The sequence below is a fragment of the Mus musculus genome, chromosome 1, assembly GCF_000001635.26.
Source record: "Mus musculus strain C57BL/6J chromosome 1, GRCm38.p6 C57BL/6J".
Taxonomy (NCBI): Eukaryota; Metazoa; Chordata; class Mammalia; order Rodentia; family Muridae; genus Mus; species Mus musculus.
Genome location: NC_000067.6, coordinates 155,775,647 through 155,793,528, shown reverse-complemented (window position 1 = coordinate 155,793,528; position 17,882 = coordinate 155,775,647). Strand labels below are relative to the sequence as shown.

Here is a 17,882-nt window from a genome sequence, read left to right as displayed (position 1 = left end):
CTTGTAAGCCTGGACCCTGGTGCTTTTCTCCCTGCATTTCCTCCTGGCTATGTTTCTCTCTCTCAGCTCTCTCTCTCTCTCTCTCTCTCTCTCTCTCTCTCTCTCTCTCTCACACACACACACACACACACACACACACACTATAGTGTGTCTTCAGCCCTGGGGACCTTAAAAGAAACAAAGTGGCCACATTTGTCAACCTGTCTCTAAGTGATCCTTTTGATGCCCCTTAGGAAGAATATAGGCAGACACACGTGCTGAAACTTAAGCTGCCTCTTCCAGAAGGCTGAGGACTTGCTCCTCTGCCAGCCTAGGGTAGGTATGAGGATGTGGCCAGAGAGACTGGCCACCTAATGCCACCCAAGAGGCTGATGTTAGGTAGCTACAGAACCTCTTTTATCCATCAAAGGCTCGCCCTAATCCCCACTTGTCTGTCATATCTACCCATACTGCCACCAGGCTGGGTTCTGGCATTGACCTAATGCCACCCTTTCTCTTTGGAGGCATTTGCTACATGTCTTGGGTTAAGTGTGGGGAAGTGAGCCACCAGGTTGAGGATAAGAGGAAGATGCAGACTCCCCAACCTGTGTGCCTTCTCAGCTGTCCTCCTTAACATTCTGGGAGAGACACAGTTTTCACTGAGTATTTAAAACAATCTGTAGGTTAGTTCTCTGGTTAAGAGATAGGATTTGCCTTCTTAATCATTTCTACCTAAGAAAACTGGGCCTCACTCTCCCTCACCTCGAGCTAAAAGGTTCCTGCACCCAGGACTCTAGTTCACTTCTTCCCTTTTTGTTCCTGTTCTGAGAGGAACATGCAGCTCTCCCACTGGTCATGGCTTGCCGTGGATCGGGGCTTGCACTTGATAGGTTCTAATCACCAGTCTCTTAGGGAACCAGTAAGCCTGGGCCTTCCCCAGAACATGGAGACAGCTGGGCTGAAAGCAACCCTCCCCACCACTTCTCTTCCCCAGCCTGCCTCCCATTTACCCCTGACTCGTAAAAGGGACAGAAAGAAAAATATAAAACAGTAAACCCAAGGTGGGTTGAATAAAGCAGCGTGAGGTAGCATGAGTCGCATCCTCTGAGACCTAAGGGTTTACTTTCCTTCCATTGGTGGGCTGGCAGAGGGAGGCCACAGGGTTATGGGAGACATGCTACACTGGAAGTGATGCATCGCTGGGAGGAGTCTTACCTCATTTCCACAGGCTATGGAGAGCAAGTGGCCCCATTTATCTCTTGCAGGCTGAATGATATCGACGGATTCTTTACAAGAAATAAAGCAGATTACCTGGCCCTGGTCTTTGAAAGGGAAGACTCCTACCTGGGTAGAGAGGTGAGCTGCCCCAGCGTTCCTGACTCTCAGAAGAGACCCCGGGAGAGAGCCTGGTTCAGACCAGTGCAGGCAACTAATCCCTGTACATTTATTAGCCAGGCTCTGCCTGACCCCTGGTGGGACACAGGGGAAGTGGGACAAAGTGGAAGTTCCTTTCCACTTTAAACGTTGGTATCTGCTCTTACCTCTCTCTCTCTCTGAAACTAAAAAGTAATACCTGCTATTTACTGAGTCTAGGACTAGATACCAACACATTGCTGCTAATCTCTAAACTTAAGAGAGCAGTGTAAAATGTCTAGGATCACACAGCTATTAATGTAGAACAGTGCTGTCTGACTCAAAACCTGTGTTGTTTTTTTACTGCCCTAACTTCATAGAATTGGGGTTTAAAAAAAAAATGAGGGAAGCAGACACATGAGAACTAGCCTGGTCCCTTGTGAGGAAGCTGGATCCCTGACCAACAGTGAAGGCTGCACTTCTCCATCAGTTTAAAGAGCGTCTTAGGTCTGAGCCTTATTTCTAGCTATTGGATAGAAGTAGTTATGCTTATTCATATTAGAATTGTCACTAATTTACTTAAAAAGCTGGATCAGGGCTGGAGAGATGGCTCAGCGGTTAAGAGCACTGGCTGCTCTTCCAGGGGTTCTGAGTTCAATTCCCAGCAACCACATGGCAGCTCACTCCTATCTATAATGGGGTCTGATGCCCTTTGTAGCATGTAGACATACATGTAGAAGGGGCACTCATACACAAAAAACACACATAAATACATACAAAACAAAAAGAATGAAAACAAAACCACATTTGGCCATGTTTTACCATATTCAGGTGGCACTCGAATAGGACACACAAAGTGTGTGGTCTGAACAGTTTCAAGGCCCCTTGCCTCAGTATTTGGTAGTTGTAACCTGAGGGTTGTGTCAACTTTGTCACAGCGGTCTGCTCTTCGAGGTTTCAAGTCTAGATAGAACATAGCTGCTACCTGGTGCCTACCCAGCCCCAGGCTAGTACTCAGGTTCCTTCTGCCCACTGGGTAAGCCCCATCCACACCCTACTGTCTTCTACAGGTAACTCTGGACCTGTCCCAGTACCATGCTGTGGCAGTGCGCAGGGTCTTGAATACAGAGAGTGACCTGGTGAACAAGTTTGGCGTCACTGACTTCCCATCTTGTTACCTGCTGCTTCGGAATGGCTCTGTCTCCCGAGTGCCTGTGTGAGTGTGACGTCCCTGCCCAGTCACTCTTCCTGCCAGAGAGGTCACTAGAAAGAGCAGGCAGGTAGGAGAAGCAGATGTGTGAGTCAAGACCTCCGACCTTGCAGCTCAGGATTCCTGCCTCGGCCGGCCCTGAGCTCCGAAGCCATCTACACCATGCCATGACCATGTTATCCCACACCTCTGTGCACAGAGCCATGTGTTGGTGGGGTGCTGGCCTGGCGAGGACTCAGATGTGCTGGACCTTCCCTCCCTCTGCTTTTCTAATTGCAGAAAAGTTCATTAGGAGCCAGACAATAGTCTGCTCCAAAATGTCAGGAGAAAACAATGAAGCAGCCTCAGCTGCTGTCAGCGGCCTGCTGCTGAATGGCCTGTTAAATGGCACCAGCTGGTGCCTTGGTACCCTCCCTCCCTCCTCAGGCAGATGATTGATGTCAGCCTGGCCCTGCTGGCAGAAATTTGGGGGGCCAAGGAAATCGAGGCTACCGTAGGTACCCAGAAATCTACTTCTTGGGGCTGTTAGTACCGCCCTACACTGAGGCTGGGCTAGGCAGCCCCCTCGCCCTTTCCCTGTCCTGGTCCACCAGTGCTCCTGAGGCCGGCCAGCCAGAGTCAGGAAACATGATGTTCACAAGGCCTGGAAGGCAAGACCCCAGGCAAGCCCAGAGAGTGCCAGTCCTAGAGAAAGAAGAGGCATTGTTTCCCTGGCTTGGAGTTGCTGGAGGGGAAAATTGTTTGTGACGATGCTGCTCCTGAGCCATCTGCTCACTGATAGACACTGAGCCCGGATGGCAGAGCAGGGAAACCATGCTTCCTGACGCTGGCTCCCATGGGACGTCCTGTCACTGATGCTTATCTTGGCTAGACCTTTTGGAGGAGATAGCTCCTGCCTTCAAGACTCCTGTATTAGGAAAGAGAAATCAGGAGTGTTTGGGCAAACCTGGTTCTCTGTTGTTATTATGTCTAAAATCATACATCAGCTCTTTGACTTCCATGGGAAGTAATGTCAACTTGTGATGTCACCTGCTGATGTTACCTTGTGATGTCTTGGAACAAGCTTGTGGGAGGGTGGCTGTCTTGAGACCAGTCACACCCAGCCATTCCTGTCATGGGCAGAAGCTGGTGGTCTTTGTTTGGTTGTTTTTCTCTGTGGTGCTGGGGACCCTGGGCTTGCACAGCTAGGTAGCAGCTCTTTTGAATGCATCCCCAGTTCTCTGTAGCAAAATGGATGGTGTTCCCAGTGGCTACCTGCCTCAGTCTCTGTAGACCGTGGCCTTGCCTGGAGCCAGAAGGCACACTGAGTAATTCTCAGGCCCAGTTGTTTTTCCAGATAGGGGTTCCGTATCTGGTGGAAAAGAGGGTTTCTATACCATGGACAGTGAATGGACAAGTGAGGCCCAAGGAGCCAAAGACAAGATGAGACCAACTTGAAATGTTTCTTACGGCACCTTTCTGTGGGAGGAGCCACCTATTTCCCCTGCTGACATTGGTTAGCTATGTGATTTTTTTTTTCTTTGTCCTTAGCACTTCCATTTTCTTTCTTTACAGGCTGGTGGAGTCCAGGTCTTTCTATACATCCTATCTTCGGGGGCTACCTGGACTGACCAGGGATGCTCCCCCAACCACAGCCACCCCAGTCACTGCTGATAAGATAGCACCCACAGTGTGGAAGTTTGCAGACCGGTAAGGCCACCTGGTTCTCCTCATACATTTCCTTCATGAATACTGCCTTACTCATCTCTGTTCCTGTCACAGGATAGCCTATCTCTGTTCCTGTCATAGGATAGCCTACCTGTGTCCCTTCAAGTCTGGCCTTGGGGTTTGTTTGTTTCATTTTGTTATCTCTGTGTTGCCGGGAACCCAACCCAGGACTTGAACGCCCTAGGCAGACGCTCTCGGAGACCATCTCGATGAGTAGCACACTGATACACACTGGTCCTTAGGGATCCCTAACTGCTGACCGTGCTCAAAAATCTTGATGTGGGCTCTCCCATCTTTGTGCCAGGACCCCAGTGCCGAATGTGTGTTTACCAAACAGCATTCCACGTTGTCCTTTATAATAGAAGGAGTGCTGGCTAGCGTCCATGTTATATAAAGCTTAACTTTACTCAAAAAGCAAGTAGAAGCTAGCCGTGGTTCTGCACACTTGTATGCCAGCACTTGGGAGGCCCCAGCAGCAAGACTGTGAATTCCAGGCCAGTCTCGGCTTCGTGGTGAGAGAGCAAGGGAGAATGAGAGAAAGGGAAAGAGAGTTGGGGGAATGGCAAGTAGAGTCCACGTGGAGGATCACTGAGGAGGTTCTACACTAACTTCTGCCCTAAGCATTGTTTCTTCAGTGCCAGGCACGTCCTAGGCACCATGGGTTCAGATCTGTCAAATGGGGTGTGAGACCTGAGGGCTGGCAGCCGTGCACATTAGCTCTGAGAGCAAGACAAGCTGCTGCCCTTGATGCCCCCGCGCCCTCTGCTGTCCCAGTTCCCAGCCTTAGAGTCTTTCACTCCCACAGAGGGCCAGCTTCTCTAGAGCTGTGTGTGTGTGTGTGTAGTGTGTACACATGCGTGTGCGCGTGCACTGTTTTCCCACCCCTAGAGATTTTTGCTTAGAGCAGAAAGAAGCTCAACACCTTTGCATAAGGGTAATGTAGGCAGTTGCTGAGCTAACCGTGATGGTTGCCTTAGCTGATCCTACAGGACTGATGTGGTCTCTGATTATACCCTTTATGGTCCCTCGAAGCATCCCGCCTAGGAAGTCACACAGTTTCATCTGAATGCCTGGTCAGGGAGCTCACTCTGTTTTTGGGTGGTCCTTGTCACTGTGCACAGTTACAGGTGTGGAAGAACCACGTGTTATGAGGCTCTGGGCTTTGCTTTCCTAGTAAGCATCCTGATGCCCTGCATGGGGATGGAGCTATAGACCTCTTGCTTCAGTACCCAGCTCCACACTAAGCAAAGATGTCTGACCAGGCAGCTTAGTACTGACTCTCTAAGTGGGGGATGTTCAGACAGCTGGGAGAAAGCCACTTTTTAAAAATGTACATTTGTATTATTTACACATATATCTGTACTGTGGCCACAAGAGGTCATCAGATCCCTTGGAGCTGGAGTTACAGGTTATGAACCACCTGGGTGGTGCTGGGAACTGAAGCCAGGTCCTCTGAAAGAACAGCAGGTGTTCAGCTCTCTCTTTAGCCCTAGGAAGCCACTTTTTGAGGCAGAACATGGGGACAGTGAGGTAAACTGAGGCTCAGGGACACCACAGTGGAGACTTGGCTGAGAATGAAGAAGTGCGAGTGCTCACTGGTCATCTTGTCAGTTGGCCCTGTTGGCTTTGTCCCATCAAGAGGAGAATGATTGGTCAGCTTTACAGGTGAGGAACCCAGGGGCTAGGAAGTACCTAAGCTCAAAAAACCTAGCCAGGAGCCAGAGGGGAGTGAGTAGCTGGCATTCAGCGCTGTTCCCAGCAGTACCTGAGCTGCCCCCGTGGAAGCATGGTGGGCAAGGATGGGACAGCTGGCTGGAGAGGTGCTAGACCTCACAGGGTCTAGCAGCAAGGTGCATATGAGCCCTGAAAGAGCTAGGCAATGTGTTTCCTCACCCATCTCTCCACCATCCCAGTGCCTGGCCTCGGTGGGCAACTAACCTCTTGGCCTTCCACGTTCACAGAGAGCCTAGCTTTCCCAGAGCCTTGTGTGTGGGCACCGATGCTCTGTGTGTCTGCCCCAAGGGTCTTTGTTCAGAACACACTGAGCCTGATTGGTGAGTTACAGGAGGAGCTGGCTCTGGGCCTGGAGAGAAGGCCCCACCCACCTGTAGCAAGCTGGTTTCTCTGTTTTCAGTCAGTCCTCCTAGCAACCTACCTATAAGCAGTATACTCTGCCTGTTACACAGAGGAAGGGTTGAGGTCTAGAGAAATTATTCACCCAGGGCACTCAGCAAACCGCTGTTAGAGCCACACGCCACGCATTACTGTGACGTCAGCAGTGCTCCCTCGCTCTGTCCCTTTAGTGCTTGCTCTCAGGCTAATGCTTCTCTTCTTTCCACTTCTTCTTAAACCTCAGCTCCAAGATCTACATGGCCGACCTGGAGTCCGCACTCCACTACATCTTGCGTGTAGAAGTGGGGAAGTTCTCAGTGCTGGAGGGACAGCGCCTGGTGGCCCTGAAAAAGTTTGTGGCAGTATTGGCCAAGGTGAGCAGGCCCCGGCTTCCTTTGTCTCTGGAGTTCATATGTGATTAGTGTGCATCTCTGGAGAGTAGACACCAAACCAGTCCCTTCCTTGAGAATTCAGGTCGGACTGGACACCTGGGCCCATAGCTGCCCGGGCCCCCATAGGCGTCTGCCTTCCTCTTATAGCCGTATTCTTTACCAGCCCCACGTGACCAGAGACCATCTGTCCTGTAGAGCAGAGGGGAGAGACACACGGCCAGATATCCCAATACCTGGGACTCTCCTCAGTCATGGTGACTGCCTGCTTACCTGTGTTCTCTACCTCACTTAAGCCCCAGACTGTGGTGTCTTACTCCCCGCCATGATGACTGGGAGATAGGACCTCGGACCGCCAGAGTGAAGAGGGGTGCTTTCTGCTCTGCTGTCTTTCTCCTCAGGCTTACCCAGTTCCCTAGCGTTCCCTGGTAGTGTCTCAGAAAGGTGGCTACTTCTCAGAGTGAAGCTTTTGGTTATTAAGGACCTGATGTCTGACAAGAATTTAGTCTTTTTGCCTGCTTTTCAGAGTTGTGTCGCTACCATTTAAGGCCCAGGGGCTCACGTAGCTTGCCCTAAGATAGCCAGCAGGAGCAGACTTGAGGCATTGTCCTGAGCTGTCATTCCCTGGCCTCCCGACTCTGCCTTCCCATCCATGGGCAGCCCTGCCTGCTTTGCTGCTGAGTCAGGGCTGTCTGTCCGCTGGGCCTGCCTGCTGACTCAGCCTCCCTCCGTCCCAGCTAATCTGAGCCTGCTCTTCCCAGCGGGGCCTGGGCAATCTCCAGATCTCACCCATTTTGCCACCATTCTGACCCTCTTGGCTTGGTGGCCTGTGTATCTGTATACAAAGAAGACCCTGTAAGGAATGTTGCGGGCAAGGCAGAGCTATTTCCTTGCTTCAGCGGCCTGCAGCCTGTACTCCACAATACTGAGGAGGCCTGGTGCAGACACCCTGCTGAACATTGAGAAGGAGCCAATCCAGAGCAAGCCTTTGTAGTGTTTTCCTACCACCTCAGTGAGGGACAGCTCCCATGTGCTCCCCAGCCCTGCAGGCCTCAATGAGGAGACCCCGAGCCCAGGTCAGATTATTTCAGAGGAGTCCTGGGAAGCAGTAGTTTCTCCGTGCTGCTTGGATCTGTGTCCAGCTGTAAGCAGGCTGGTATTTAGTTTGCTCCCCAGCGGGGCTGTGATATGAGAGGAGACAGAAAGTATCCAGGTTAGATAAAGGCCTGGACAGCACACTCTCAGCGATACACTCAGCTAGACCCTCAGCAAGAGCAGGAGATGAGGATCTACTAAGGGGCTCTTTAGCCAGAAGCCAGGTCTCTGAGAAGAGGACTGAGGAAGGCCCACAGTGGGTGCACCTGGGACCCAAGTGTAGAGGCCCTGTCTGACCTTTGTCTGCGTGACTGATAGCGTCCTATATGCTTTGCTGGGGACCTTCTTTCTTCCCTGGAGAAGAAGAATCAAAGCTGCTTCCTTTCCTCAAGCTCTGGCAGGCTGACAGAGTGTGCGGTACACTGTGTGTTTGCTTATTTTCCATTCTTAAACTCTGTGAGTGGTACTCATCATTCTAGAGATGGGGAACTGACAGCCCGGGGGGCGGGCGGGGGATCGCCTTGTTGAAGGTGAACTTCACATCCATGGCTCCTTTAACATCCTCCCTCTCCTCTGACAAGAAAGCCTGGAGTGGAGAGCCCCCCCACCCCCCATCCCCACTCAGCCTGCCTTGTCACATTTGAGCCGTTACTAGGGCTGGCCACTGGGTGGCGTTTGGTCACCGAGGTTTCCCTGCCCTTGCTGTCCAGAGCCCTTTAATTCATCGCTGCTTCTGATACGTGGCCTTAGAAGGCAGAAAGAAGGTGCCAAGTCAGGGTGGCAGGCAGAGGTCAGAGAGAAGTGCTGACTTTCAGCTGTAAATCTGCGTGTGGACCCAGAGCTCCCGGGAGCTGACCAGGAGGAAGCGCTCTGAAGCACAAGTCTTTCCGGCCATTTGTCACTCTGGGGGGCTGGCTAGCCCCTGCCGTTTGATAAGGAGGGTTAATGCCCTCTCGGATGCTGCCTCTGTGACACTCTCATATTAGGATTCTTCTCCTGGTGTCTTCCTCCTCCTCCTCCTCTTGGCACATCTCTCAGCTCACTGTCTTCTCCACCTTCATCTTTCCTCTTGTGGTTTTATCTGCTCTGCTTCACCGCTGCGTCCCCTTCACCCCACCCCACCCCCACAGGCGTTTGCACATGCACACATGTGCACACATGCACACATCCCCTCCTCCCTTGAGTCCTTGTGGTTTTAAAGTGCTGATACTAATCAGATTTGAGTTGACTTATTGTCAAAGTAGCTTTTCATGTTCCTCTGAGGCTCTTGGGAGTTACCATCAAGATTTGGATCTTGGCCCTAAGCCCTAGGCTAGCCTGTCCATACTGGCGGCCCATGAGCTAAAAAATGAAAGGTCTTTTGCCAGCCTAGCCTATTACCAATGAAGGTTTCTCCTCAGTTTGGTTCTTGTCTTTTCAAAAGAAAGAGCTGAGCCAAGAAACACAGACAGCTAAAAACAGTTTACTTATCAAAAGCAAAAAGGAGAGTGCACTCCAAGCGGGAATGGGCATTCCAAAGGGAGGTGGGTAGAGTCCCACTGGGCCCTGTGTTAGGGATTTAAAGACTTTTTATGGTGCCTCCCTCTGGTGACACCACTGACACCCTCTTCCCTAGAGCATGATCTTTCTTCCATCTTATGGCTTGAGACGTCCCTGCAGTTTTTCCTTCCTGGCTTAGCAGGATGTTTGTCGTGGGGAGGGGGTCCTGGTGTCTGTTTCCGAAGAACCCAACCACTGCTCCCAGGAGGCTGGGTGATAAAGGGATTCTGGGCATCAGAGAGCAGCTGCCAAGATACAGCTGCAGTTTTCCTCAATTACCTGACGCGTAGCCCCTTGCCTACTCCACATAAGTCCGGCTGGGCCATCAGTTGCTGCGTCAGAAGACTGCCTGAAGAGATTTGTGCCCAGTGTTCAAGGCAGTCCTGGGGAGTGGTGTGGTGCTTGGAACTTTCTCTGAGTGGTTTCATGTGGTTAGGTCAGCGTTGTAGCCTGAGCCTTGATAGGAGAGACCCACAGGGCCTAGGCTACATAGAGTTTCTTCTCCTCTGTCCAGAATAGAGTATATGAATTCACATTTGTGTCTGATGGTTTTTGTTACAACGTAAAACTCTATAGAATTGTTTCTTACTCTCCAATCGCCACTTGCTCCTCCCTACAGTACTTCCCTGGGCAGCCTTTGGTCCAGAACTTCTTGCATTCCATAAACGACTGGCTTCAGAAGCAGCAGAAGAAGAGGATCCCCTACAGTTTCTTCAAAGCTGCTCTGGACAGCAGGAAGGAGGTGAGTCCAGCAGGCAAGTGAAGGCCCTATCAATGCCTCGACATGTCTGGGACTGGGAGGACTTAATGCCTCAACACTTGGTGACGTTATCCAGAGGTTTGCATTAAGTGATTCCATTTATCACTAATAAGCTGCTTCGTTGGGTCCTATGGAATATCTCATCGAATCCTCATACATCAGAATTTTCACTTAGCAGATGAAGAAAGCAAGTTTAGGAGATTACATAACGGTTCTAGCCTAAGACCCTGTAAGGACCTGTCAGTGAACAGAGCTAACACCTCTGAGGGATGAGGCAGTGGAGACTTATTTTTGAGATAGGGCCTTACTCTGTATATAAGGCTACTGACCTTGAAACTCAGCAATCCTCCTGCATCAGCTCCCCAAATGTGAAGATGATAGGCATGAGCCACCACATTTATCTAAGACACCAGAGTTCTTAACTCTTGCCTGCTTCCCCAGCATGGCCCCCAGCAGAGCACCTGTTCTTTCTGCTGTCTGCAGAAACAAGCCATACCCAGTGGACATACAGACCCATGTGAGTTTATAAGGAGTCAAGGTTCCAGGGACCTCGATAGAACTTGGTCTATGCCATGAGTTCTCAGATCTGCTAATCTTCTGGCCAAGAAGATGGCTGTGGTGCTGTGGGCTCCTGGAAGCTTCTCTTGTCATCCCCGTTTCCACCCCTTCTCTTGTCTGCTTGTGCACTCATGCTCATGTGTGTCCCTTCTAGGATGCTGTCCTTACTGAGAAGGTGAACTGGGTCGGCTGCCAGGGCAGTGAGCCACACTTCCGGGGGTTTCCCTGCTCACTGTGGGTCCTCTTCCACTTCCTGACGGTGCAGGCAAACCGATATAGTGAGGCCCACCCACAGGAACCAGGTGAGTCCAGGGCCTGCTCACTGCACTCTGCCTCAAATCTGTCTGTCTGTCACATCTGTCTGTCCCCCATGGGAGTCAGCTAGACTGATCCTGTATTAGTGGGAGGCAGAAAGAAAAGGAAGTGTTTGCAGGAATACAGTTCTGGAGATGCTGAGAAGAGGGAGGCAGAGCTGACAGAGCCATGATGTGGGGCAGTTAGACCTGGAGTGGGGGTGGGGGAGATGGAGCAGGAGGGGGCACAGTGGTACAGACACTGATGTTGCAAAGCAGAGACAGACACACACACACACAGACACACAGAGAGAGATGGGAGAGAGAGAGGGGGGGGGAGGGAGAGAGAGGGAGAGGGAGAGAGAGAGAGAGAGAGAGAGCACTCCTACGAGGTCCTGGGGGATAGAGGGAGGTTACTTTCTACAGCGTTGGAGCTCTGCAGAGGAAGGAATGTGTAGAAGCAACAGGAAGTGAGCCCCAAGGTATCTGAGGTACAGGAAGAGAAAAAAAACATAGAAAGTGTGGGTGGGTGACCTTCAGGAGAGTCTGGTTTCAGTTCAAGAAAAAGTGTGGGAGTCGACAGAGACCCTTGCTAGTACCAGCCTATATGGGGGAGTCAGAGTGAGAATAAGGAGGGACATAGAGGCAGACTAGAAGCTATTTAGACCAGAGGAGGATAGACTTCTAAGAGGGTCCCAGAGAGGTGAGGCTCGCCAGAGAGCAAGTTGAGTGGGAGCTGAAGCAGGCAGGTGGAGGAGGAGGATGGAGGCTGGGATGAGTGACCTGCTTCTGTCACCTGTCTAGTCATGCCACAGAGCCTGAACGTCCCACTGAAGAGGAGAGGGGGAACTGAAGTTTAGGAGTTTGGGAGGAAATGGGACCATCTCTGTGGTGACCCCCGAAAGGGTAGAAGTAGGCAAGGGAGTATTAGGCCTGTGTCATAGGCTGGAACGTGAGGCACTTTGCTGGGGACCACAGCAGAGTTGAGGAGGGTGGGGCAGCCTGTGGGGAACCCTGATGGAGACAGCAGAGGCTGGCAGTGTGAAGAGCCTTTCTGTGGTGTCTCCTTTTCCCTGCAGCTGATGGCCAGGAGGTCCTCCAAGCCATGAGGAGCTATGTTCAGTTCTTCTTTGGCTGTCGTGACTGTGCGGACCATTTTGAGCAGATGGCTGCAGCGTCCATGCACCAAGTGAGAAGTCCCAGTAATGCGATTCTTTGGCTCTGGACTAGCCACAACAGGGTTAACGCTCGCCTCTCAGGTAAGGAGGGCTTACTTCCAAGGCTGGAGGTGGCAATGGGGGCCATACTGGCTGTCATTTTCAGTGGCACTCTATGCTTCTTACACATATCTGCCAGTCCAGTCTCATTGGCCCCATGTGCAGAGGAAGCAGATGGGGACACTGAATGACCCTGGTGCTCAGTGCTAGTGTTCCTTCCCCTGCTGGTCCCAGGACCCCTCTCTCCTGCTCCTCCGCTCTGCGGTCCCTCTATATGCCTCTTATCAGACTAACAGGGAAAAGAGCATGGGTTTTCCATACCCAGAGAAAGTTCTTACCAGAGTGGGCTGGGGAGTGGGGAGCCTCCCCAATGTAAGTAGTTACTTACATTGTTTGCCTTTCCGTGCAAGTGGGAGCATGGTAGTTCCTACACAGAGCCTGGGAGGGAGCCTTCTCTAGACTGGATGCTACACATCTGGGGAGTAGTGTATACCTCCCAGGCAGCCCTCCTAGGGTAGGAGTTGGGTGGAGCCGCTGGTACTGTAAGCCAGCACTTGGTTCCCTGTCCTGGAGTCTCCTAGTGGCTTTTAAAAAGAAGACATATAGGCTGGAGAGATCGCTCAGCAGTTAAGAGCACTGACTGCTCTTCCGAAGGTCCTGAGTTTAAATCCCAGCAACCACACGGTGGCTCACAACCGTCTGTAATGGGATCGAATGCCCTCTTCTGGTGTGTCTGAAGACAGCTACAGTGTACTCATATGCATAAAATAAATAAATATTTAAAAAAAAAGACATATGCCTACCTTCTCTGCCAGCCTCTTCCCCTGTCCTTACCTCACCTCTGCCACCAAATGCCGCAGTGGCCAGGTCACCCTGTAGGCCAGAACTGTGCCAGTTTGTCCAGGGCTTGTTTGGGTTTGTAGTGGTGCTTGGAATGGAACCTTGGGCCTAGCTCAAGCTAGGTAGACACTCTACTACTGAGCTATTTCCCCAAATTTTCCTCTGCCTTCTTTTGAGACAGAGGCATCCAGACTGGTCCTGAACATTCAATCCTTCTACCGCATCCTGAGAGGCAGGGATTACAGACCTGCACCACTGAGCCTGGCTACCTGCTCCTTTTGTTTTTGGGTTTTTAATCTTGGTTTATTTTTGCTTTTGTTTTCTTTCTCTGTATCTCTCACCTCCCATCCTTTTAAAGGCTTGGTGAGCCTTTTTTTGCAGATGAAAAAGCTGGTGTTGTGAACAAAAGAAACCTGAGCTCCAGGCAGAGTGGATGCTATAGCTCACTGAGTGTACTCCAGGCAGAGTGGATGCTATAGCTAACTGAGTGTACTCCAGGCAGAGTGGCTGTTACAACTGAGTGTCCTTCCCTCCCCAGGTGCTCTGAGTGAGGACCCCCACTTCCCCAAGGTGCAGTGGCCTCCCCGTGAGCTGTGTTCTGCCTGCCATAATGAACTCAACGGACAGGTGCCTTTGTGGGACCTTGGTGCCACCCTCAACTTTCTCAAGGCTCACTTCTCCCCAGCAAACATCGTCATAGACTCTTCTGCATCTAGACACACAGGCCGGAGAGGGAGTCCAGAAGCTACCCCCGAGCTGGTAATGGATACATTAAAACTGGAGAGCAGAAATTCAGTGTTGGGCCATGAGCAGGCTGCTTCTGCAGAGTCCCCTGGAGCCACTGCCCTAGATGTACCAGCTGAGAAGCCTGAAGCAAGTGGCCCCCAAGAACTATACACAGGCCTCAGAATGGGTGGAGCTTCACCAGGGCAGGGCCCTCCTGAGCGCATGGAAGACCACCAGAGGGATATGCAGGAGAATGCCCCCGGGCAGCAACACTTGAGCAAGAGAGACACTGAAGCCTTATTTCTGCCTGAGGTGAACCACCTCCAAGGCCCTTTAGAGCTCAGGCGAGGGGGCCGCAGCCCCAAGCAACTAGCCCCCATACTTGAAGAGGAACCAGAGGCCCTAGCTATACAGGGCCAAGGCCAGTGGCTGCAGGTTCTAGGAGGGGGCATTTCCCACCTGGACATTAGCCTCTGTGTGGGGCTCTACTCCGTGTCCTTCATGGGCTTACTGGCCATGTACACCTACTTTCGGGCCAGGCTGAGAACCCCAAAGGGCCATGCTAGTTACCCCACAGCCTGAACTGCCTCGGCAGAGGACAGACAAGGAGCTGCTGATGTCTGGGGCTTTGGGTTTTTTTTTTTTTTTTTTGGCCCACTGGCCCCCTTGCTTCCTTTCTACCCCTTGTTCTGTTGTCTAGCTTAGGAGAGTGGCAAGTCCAAGAAAGTGAGTTGTTTCAGTGAACCCTGGAGTCTACTGTGAGAGGATTCCCTAGACAAAACAGAATCAGGGTGCCAGTCTCGCCTGACCAGCATGGGGTAGGAGCAGCCTGACGCAGGGGCTCAGGAGGCTTCTGGGAGGCTCAGGCCCTGGCTTCAGCACCAAATTCTGTTTTTCAGCTCTTGTGAAGTCCTGCCCCATTCCTGCTGAAGTCTCAATGTGTCCTGCTTGGTCTTGGCCTTAGATTGAGGCAGACAAGTCCAGAGTTTCCAAGGTTTCTCATCCAGAGGAGTGTATGTGGGCCGGGTGGGCTGGAGTGGACCTCCTCACTGCATTCTGAGACTGTCTACTCCCCTCCCTCACGACATGAAGAAAAAGCATCCCTCCGGCCTTCTCTGGCCTGGCCAGCTTCAGCACCTCAGGAGTGGGTGGGGCTTAGCTTCAAGAATGGGTCTGGGAGCCTCAGAAAATGATTCTGGTCACCCAGGTTCAAACTGGGGTTTCTGCTGCAAGAGTGTGGTTTGGCAGGCTGGGAGGGTGACAGTTGCTGCACTGTAGGGTGTAGTGCTTGCTTGGTGGTAGGGGCAAGGGGGTGGGTGATGCTGGGGTCTGTAGTGCCTTAGTCCTGGGCTAGCTGGGAGAGGGCAGACTCCTCTCTGAGCGGGGGTGCTTGTCTCTTACTTTGGTCTCTAAAATCAATGCTAACTTTGGGGTGTGGAAGGTGCTGGGTTTAGGGCAGTGGGCAGAGCCCTCTCTCTCCCGCTTGGGTCCACTGTGGGCAGGAGGGGGTGGAGAGACCAGCCCACATTTCCTTCCCCTGCTCCTGTGGCTTGGGAGGGATGTGGAATAAAATTATTTTTGTTAAGTCACGCAGAACGTGTTTGACTTGATCCTTGGAGAGGTATTGACCGTGTCTACAAATGTACAGCGTCCAGCCTCACCTGAGCAGGTGGAGCACTCCTGGGGACAGGAGCAGGCACTCACCCAACCCCCCACAGAGCACTCTGCGCCCCAGCCTGAGTATACACACACACTGGGGACAAGCCTTGGTAATGGCCCTGCCACCTCCTGCTCTCCACCCTCCCTGAGACCTACCCCGGGTGTCTGAGGGACCTGTCTGGAGCTGCCACCTTCAGCTCTCCTGGAGAGGACTTGCCAGGCTTGTCCAGCCAGCCTGGGTTGGCTGCTCAGCCAGGAGTCAGCCTGGATTAGACTTTGCCCCTAATCCAGCCTGCTGGGTTTTACAGGGATCAGGGCAGCTGATAATGAACCTCATTACGGGGAGCTTTGGGCTTTTCTCTGACATCTTCACTCTGCTCAGCCGGCCTCAGCTCTGGGTGCAGCAGGTGGACCGCCAAGGACACCCCGTGCGCGGGGGCAGCTGGGGTGGGGGAGGGTGCAGCTGGCAGGGCATTTGACCTCTTTAGCAGCCTGGCTCCTGGGATGTCTGAGCCTCACCCTGCATCCTCTGCTTGAGGGTCTGAGAGGCTGACAGGCCAGCACACAGTCAAGCAGGGTTTCTGAAAGAGATGCCAAGGGCCTTTGTTCAAGGAAGTGCCCTACCAGTCCAAGACCACAGGGGGTTCCTTACCAACCGTGCCCCATAGCCTGACTGCTCACAAAATGTCAAGTAGAGATTCCTGTCAGCCAATCCTAGAGTACCAGTAGCCATACTTACACAAGTCACCTGGGTATCTAAGATTTGGGGCTCTCCTGGAAATGCCCTTGCAGGCTTGCTCCATGATGCTTAGCCACGGGACCGAGCGCAGTAGCAGAGTCCTACTTGAGACCTGTGGTATGAGTTTCCTTCTGCACAGAGAGCCCCTTGGCCCTATCTCAGGCCTTCTGGTTGATAGGCAGGGTGAGCTCCTGCCCCACTGCCTTCTACCTTGGCTTCCCAGGGCTCATGTCCAGGGCTCGGATAAGCCAGCCTGCCCACCAGCTGGCCCCCTGTCCTGCCCATGCAGACATCCTGGGACTGGGGCTTCCTGTGTCTTAACGGGCCTTTCTAGCTGTTTCTTTGGTAGAAGAGGGTTCAAAGAGTCCTTTTGCTGGGTTGGACAGAGAAACACTCATGTTCTAGGAGTTAAGGGTCTCCTTAAAGTGACAGTCCAATAAAGAAAAAAAAAAAACTATTACTACAAAACAGAACAAAACCCTTATATTATTATTACCACCATTATGTCAGGATTTCCTGTGCTGGGTTAGACTAGAATCAGGATACAAGATAGGACAGATGTGGTCCTTGATGTTAGCTTACAAGGGAATCCACAAGGCTCCTCCCAGGGACCTAGCAATGGCTTACATCATCACCTGCCCCTACCGCCCCAGGAGCTTGTGAGCTTGTGTGTGTTTGTGTGTGTGTGTGTTGTGTGTGTTGTGTGTGTGTGCTCGCTTGCACTCTCCCCCTCGCTTTCTCTCTCTTACACACAACACACACTTTCTCCCCTTTCCTCCCTCCCTCTTTTTCTATCCTTCCCTACCCTCACGGCTTAAGCTTCTGTCTGTCTGACTGTCTACATGTCCACTCACCTGCCTCTACCCTCACTCCCCTCCCTTCCCCCAGTGAGCCCCCTTTATACCAGATCTGTTGCATGGTGTAATTTCTCAGGGGCACACCTTGGCACAGGCCCACCAGGTTCCCCCTTGCGCCATTATATTTCATACCCCCTGGTGTTACTGACTGAGGGGCGGTGGGATCTAGTGATCAGCATACTCTGCAGGAGAGACACCAGCAGGGACACCCTCAGCAGGCTCTTCTGTGCCCGCTAGGAGACCATGTGTGAGCTGAGGTTTATGTCATGAAGACATGGTGTGGGGACACCATCCAGGGGAGAGCTCTTTTCTAATGTCCTTGCTCTCCCTCACATTCTGGCCACAGCACTCTCCTGAGGGGTCCTGGCTGAAGGCAGCCACAGGCCAGTTGTATCCTGATGGACCCTCTCCTCTCGGGAAAGGGGAACTCCCATAGCAACACCAGGCAGGATCTCCACAGCTCTGTCACAGTAGTGAGCCACCTGCCTGAGCCTCCTGGGGTGTGGCTTTCCTTCTGAGGGTTTCATTGCCTCCTAGGTTTCGAGGTGTGTTTGGAAACCACGAGGCACAAGCAGACCATATAGCTTAGGAGGGAGCTGAGAGACTCAAACATCTATGAAGCTTATAGTGGAGAAGCTCCCCTGCCAGGGCTGGTGGTATCCAGGCGCTTTGATGCTCACCTCTGTGGAGAGCAATGGACTTCCCTAGGCCTGCCAGGCACTTGACTGGGTGGAAAAGACACTGAACAACAGCTAGTTCATCTGGAAGAGCCACCTCTCTCATCTCTTCCTAGAACGCACATCCCTGATTGCATCTCTTTGCCACTAAGTGGCCACCTTGGTCATTGTG

The 17,882-nt window shown here is 52.2% G+C and overlaps 1 protein-coding gene across 2 annotated transcripts in view; it reads left to right on the top strand.

Annotated features, from left to right (window-relative positions):
- Qsox1 (quiescin Q6 sulfhydryl oxidase 1) overlaps positions 1-15,374 on the top strand; it is a 34,745-nt gene extending 19,371 nt beyond the window's left edge. The window contains exons 5-13 of one of the 2 annotated variants that reach the window (NM_023268.2): positions 1,245-1,335; positions 2,403-2,548; positions 4,097-4,231; positions 6,606-6,735; positions 10,004-10,126; positions 10,857-11,004; positions 12,075-12,254; positions 13,591-13,811; positions 14,678-15,374. In NM_023268.2, coding sequence (NP_075757.1) covers positions 1,245-1,335; positions 2,403-2,548; positions 4,097-4,231; positions 6,606-6,735; positions 10,004-10,126; positions 10,857-11,004; positions 12,075-12,254; positions 13,591-13,811; positions 14,678-14,686 — 1,183 coding nt within the window. In that variant the 3' untranslated portion in view covers positions 14,687-15,374. Of the gene's footprint in view, positions 1-1,244; positions 1,336-2,402; positions 2,549-4,096; positions 4,232-6,605; positions 6,736-10,003; positions 10,127-10,856; positions 11,005-12,074; positions 12,255-13,590 lie in introns of both variants that reach the window. The other variant, NM_001024945.1, reaches the window with a different exon arrangement.
- The last annotated feature ends 2,508 nt before the right edge of the window (positions 15,375-17,882 follow it).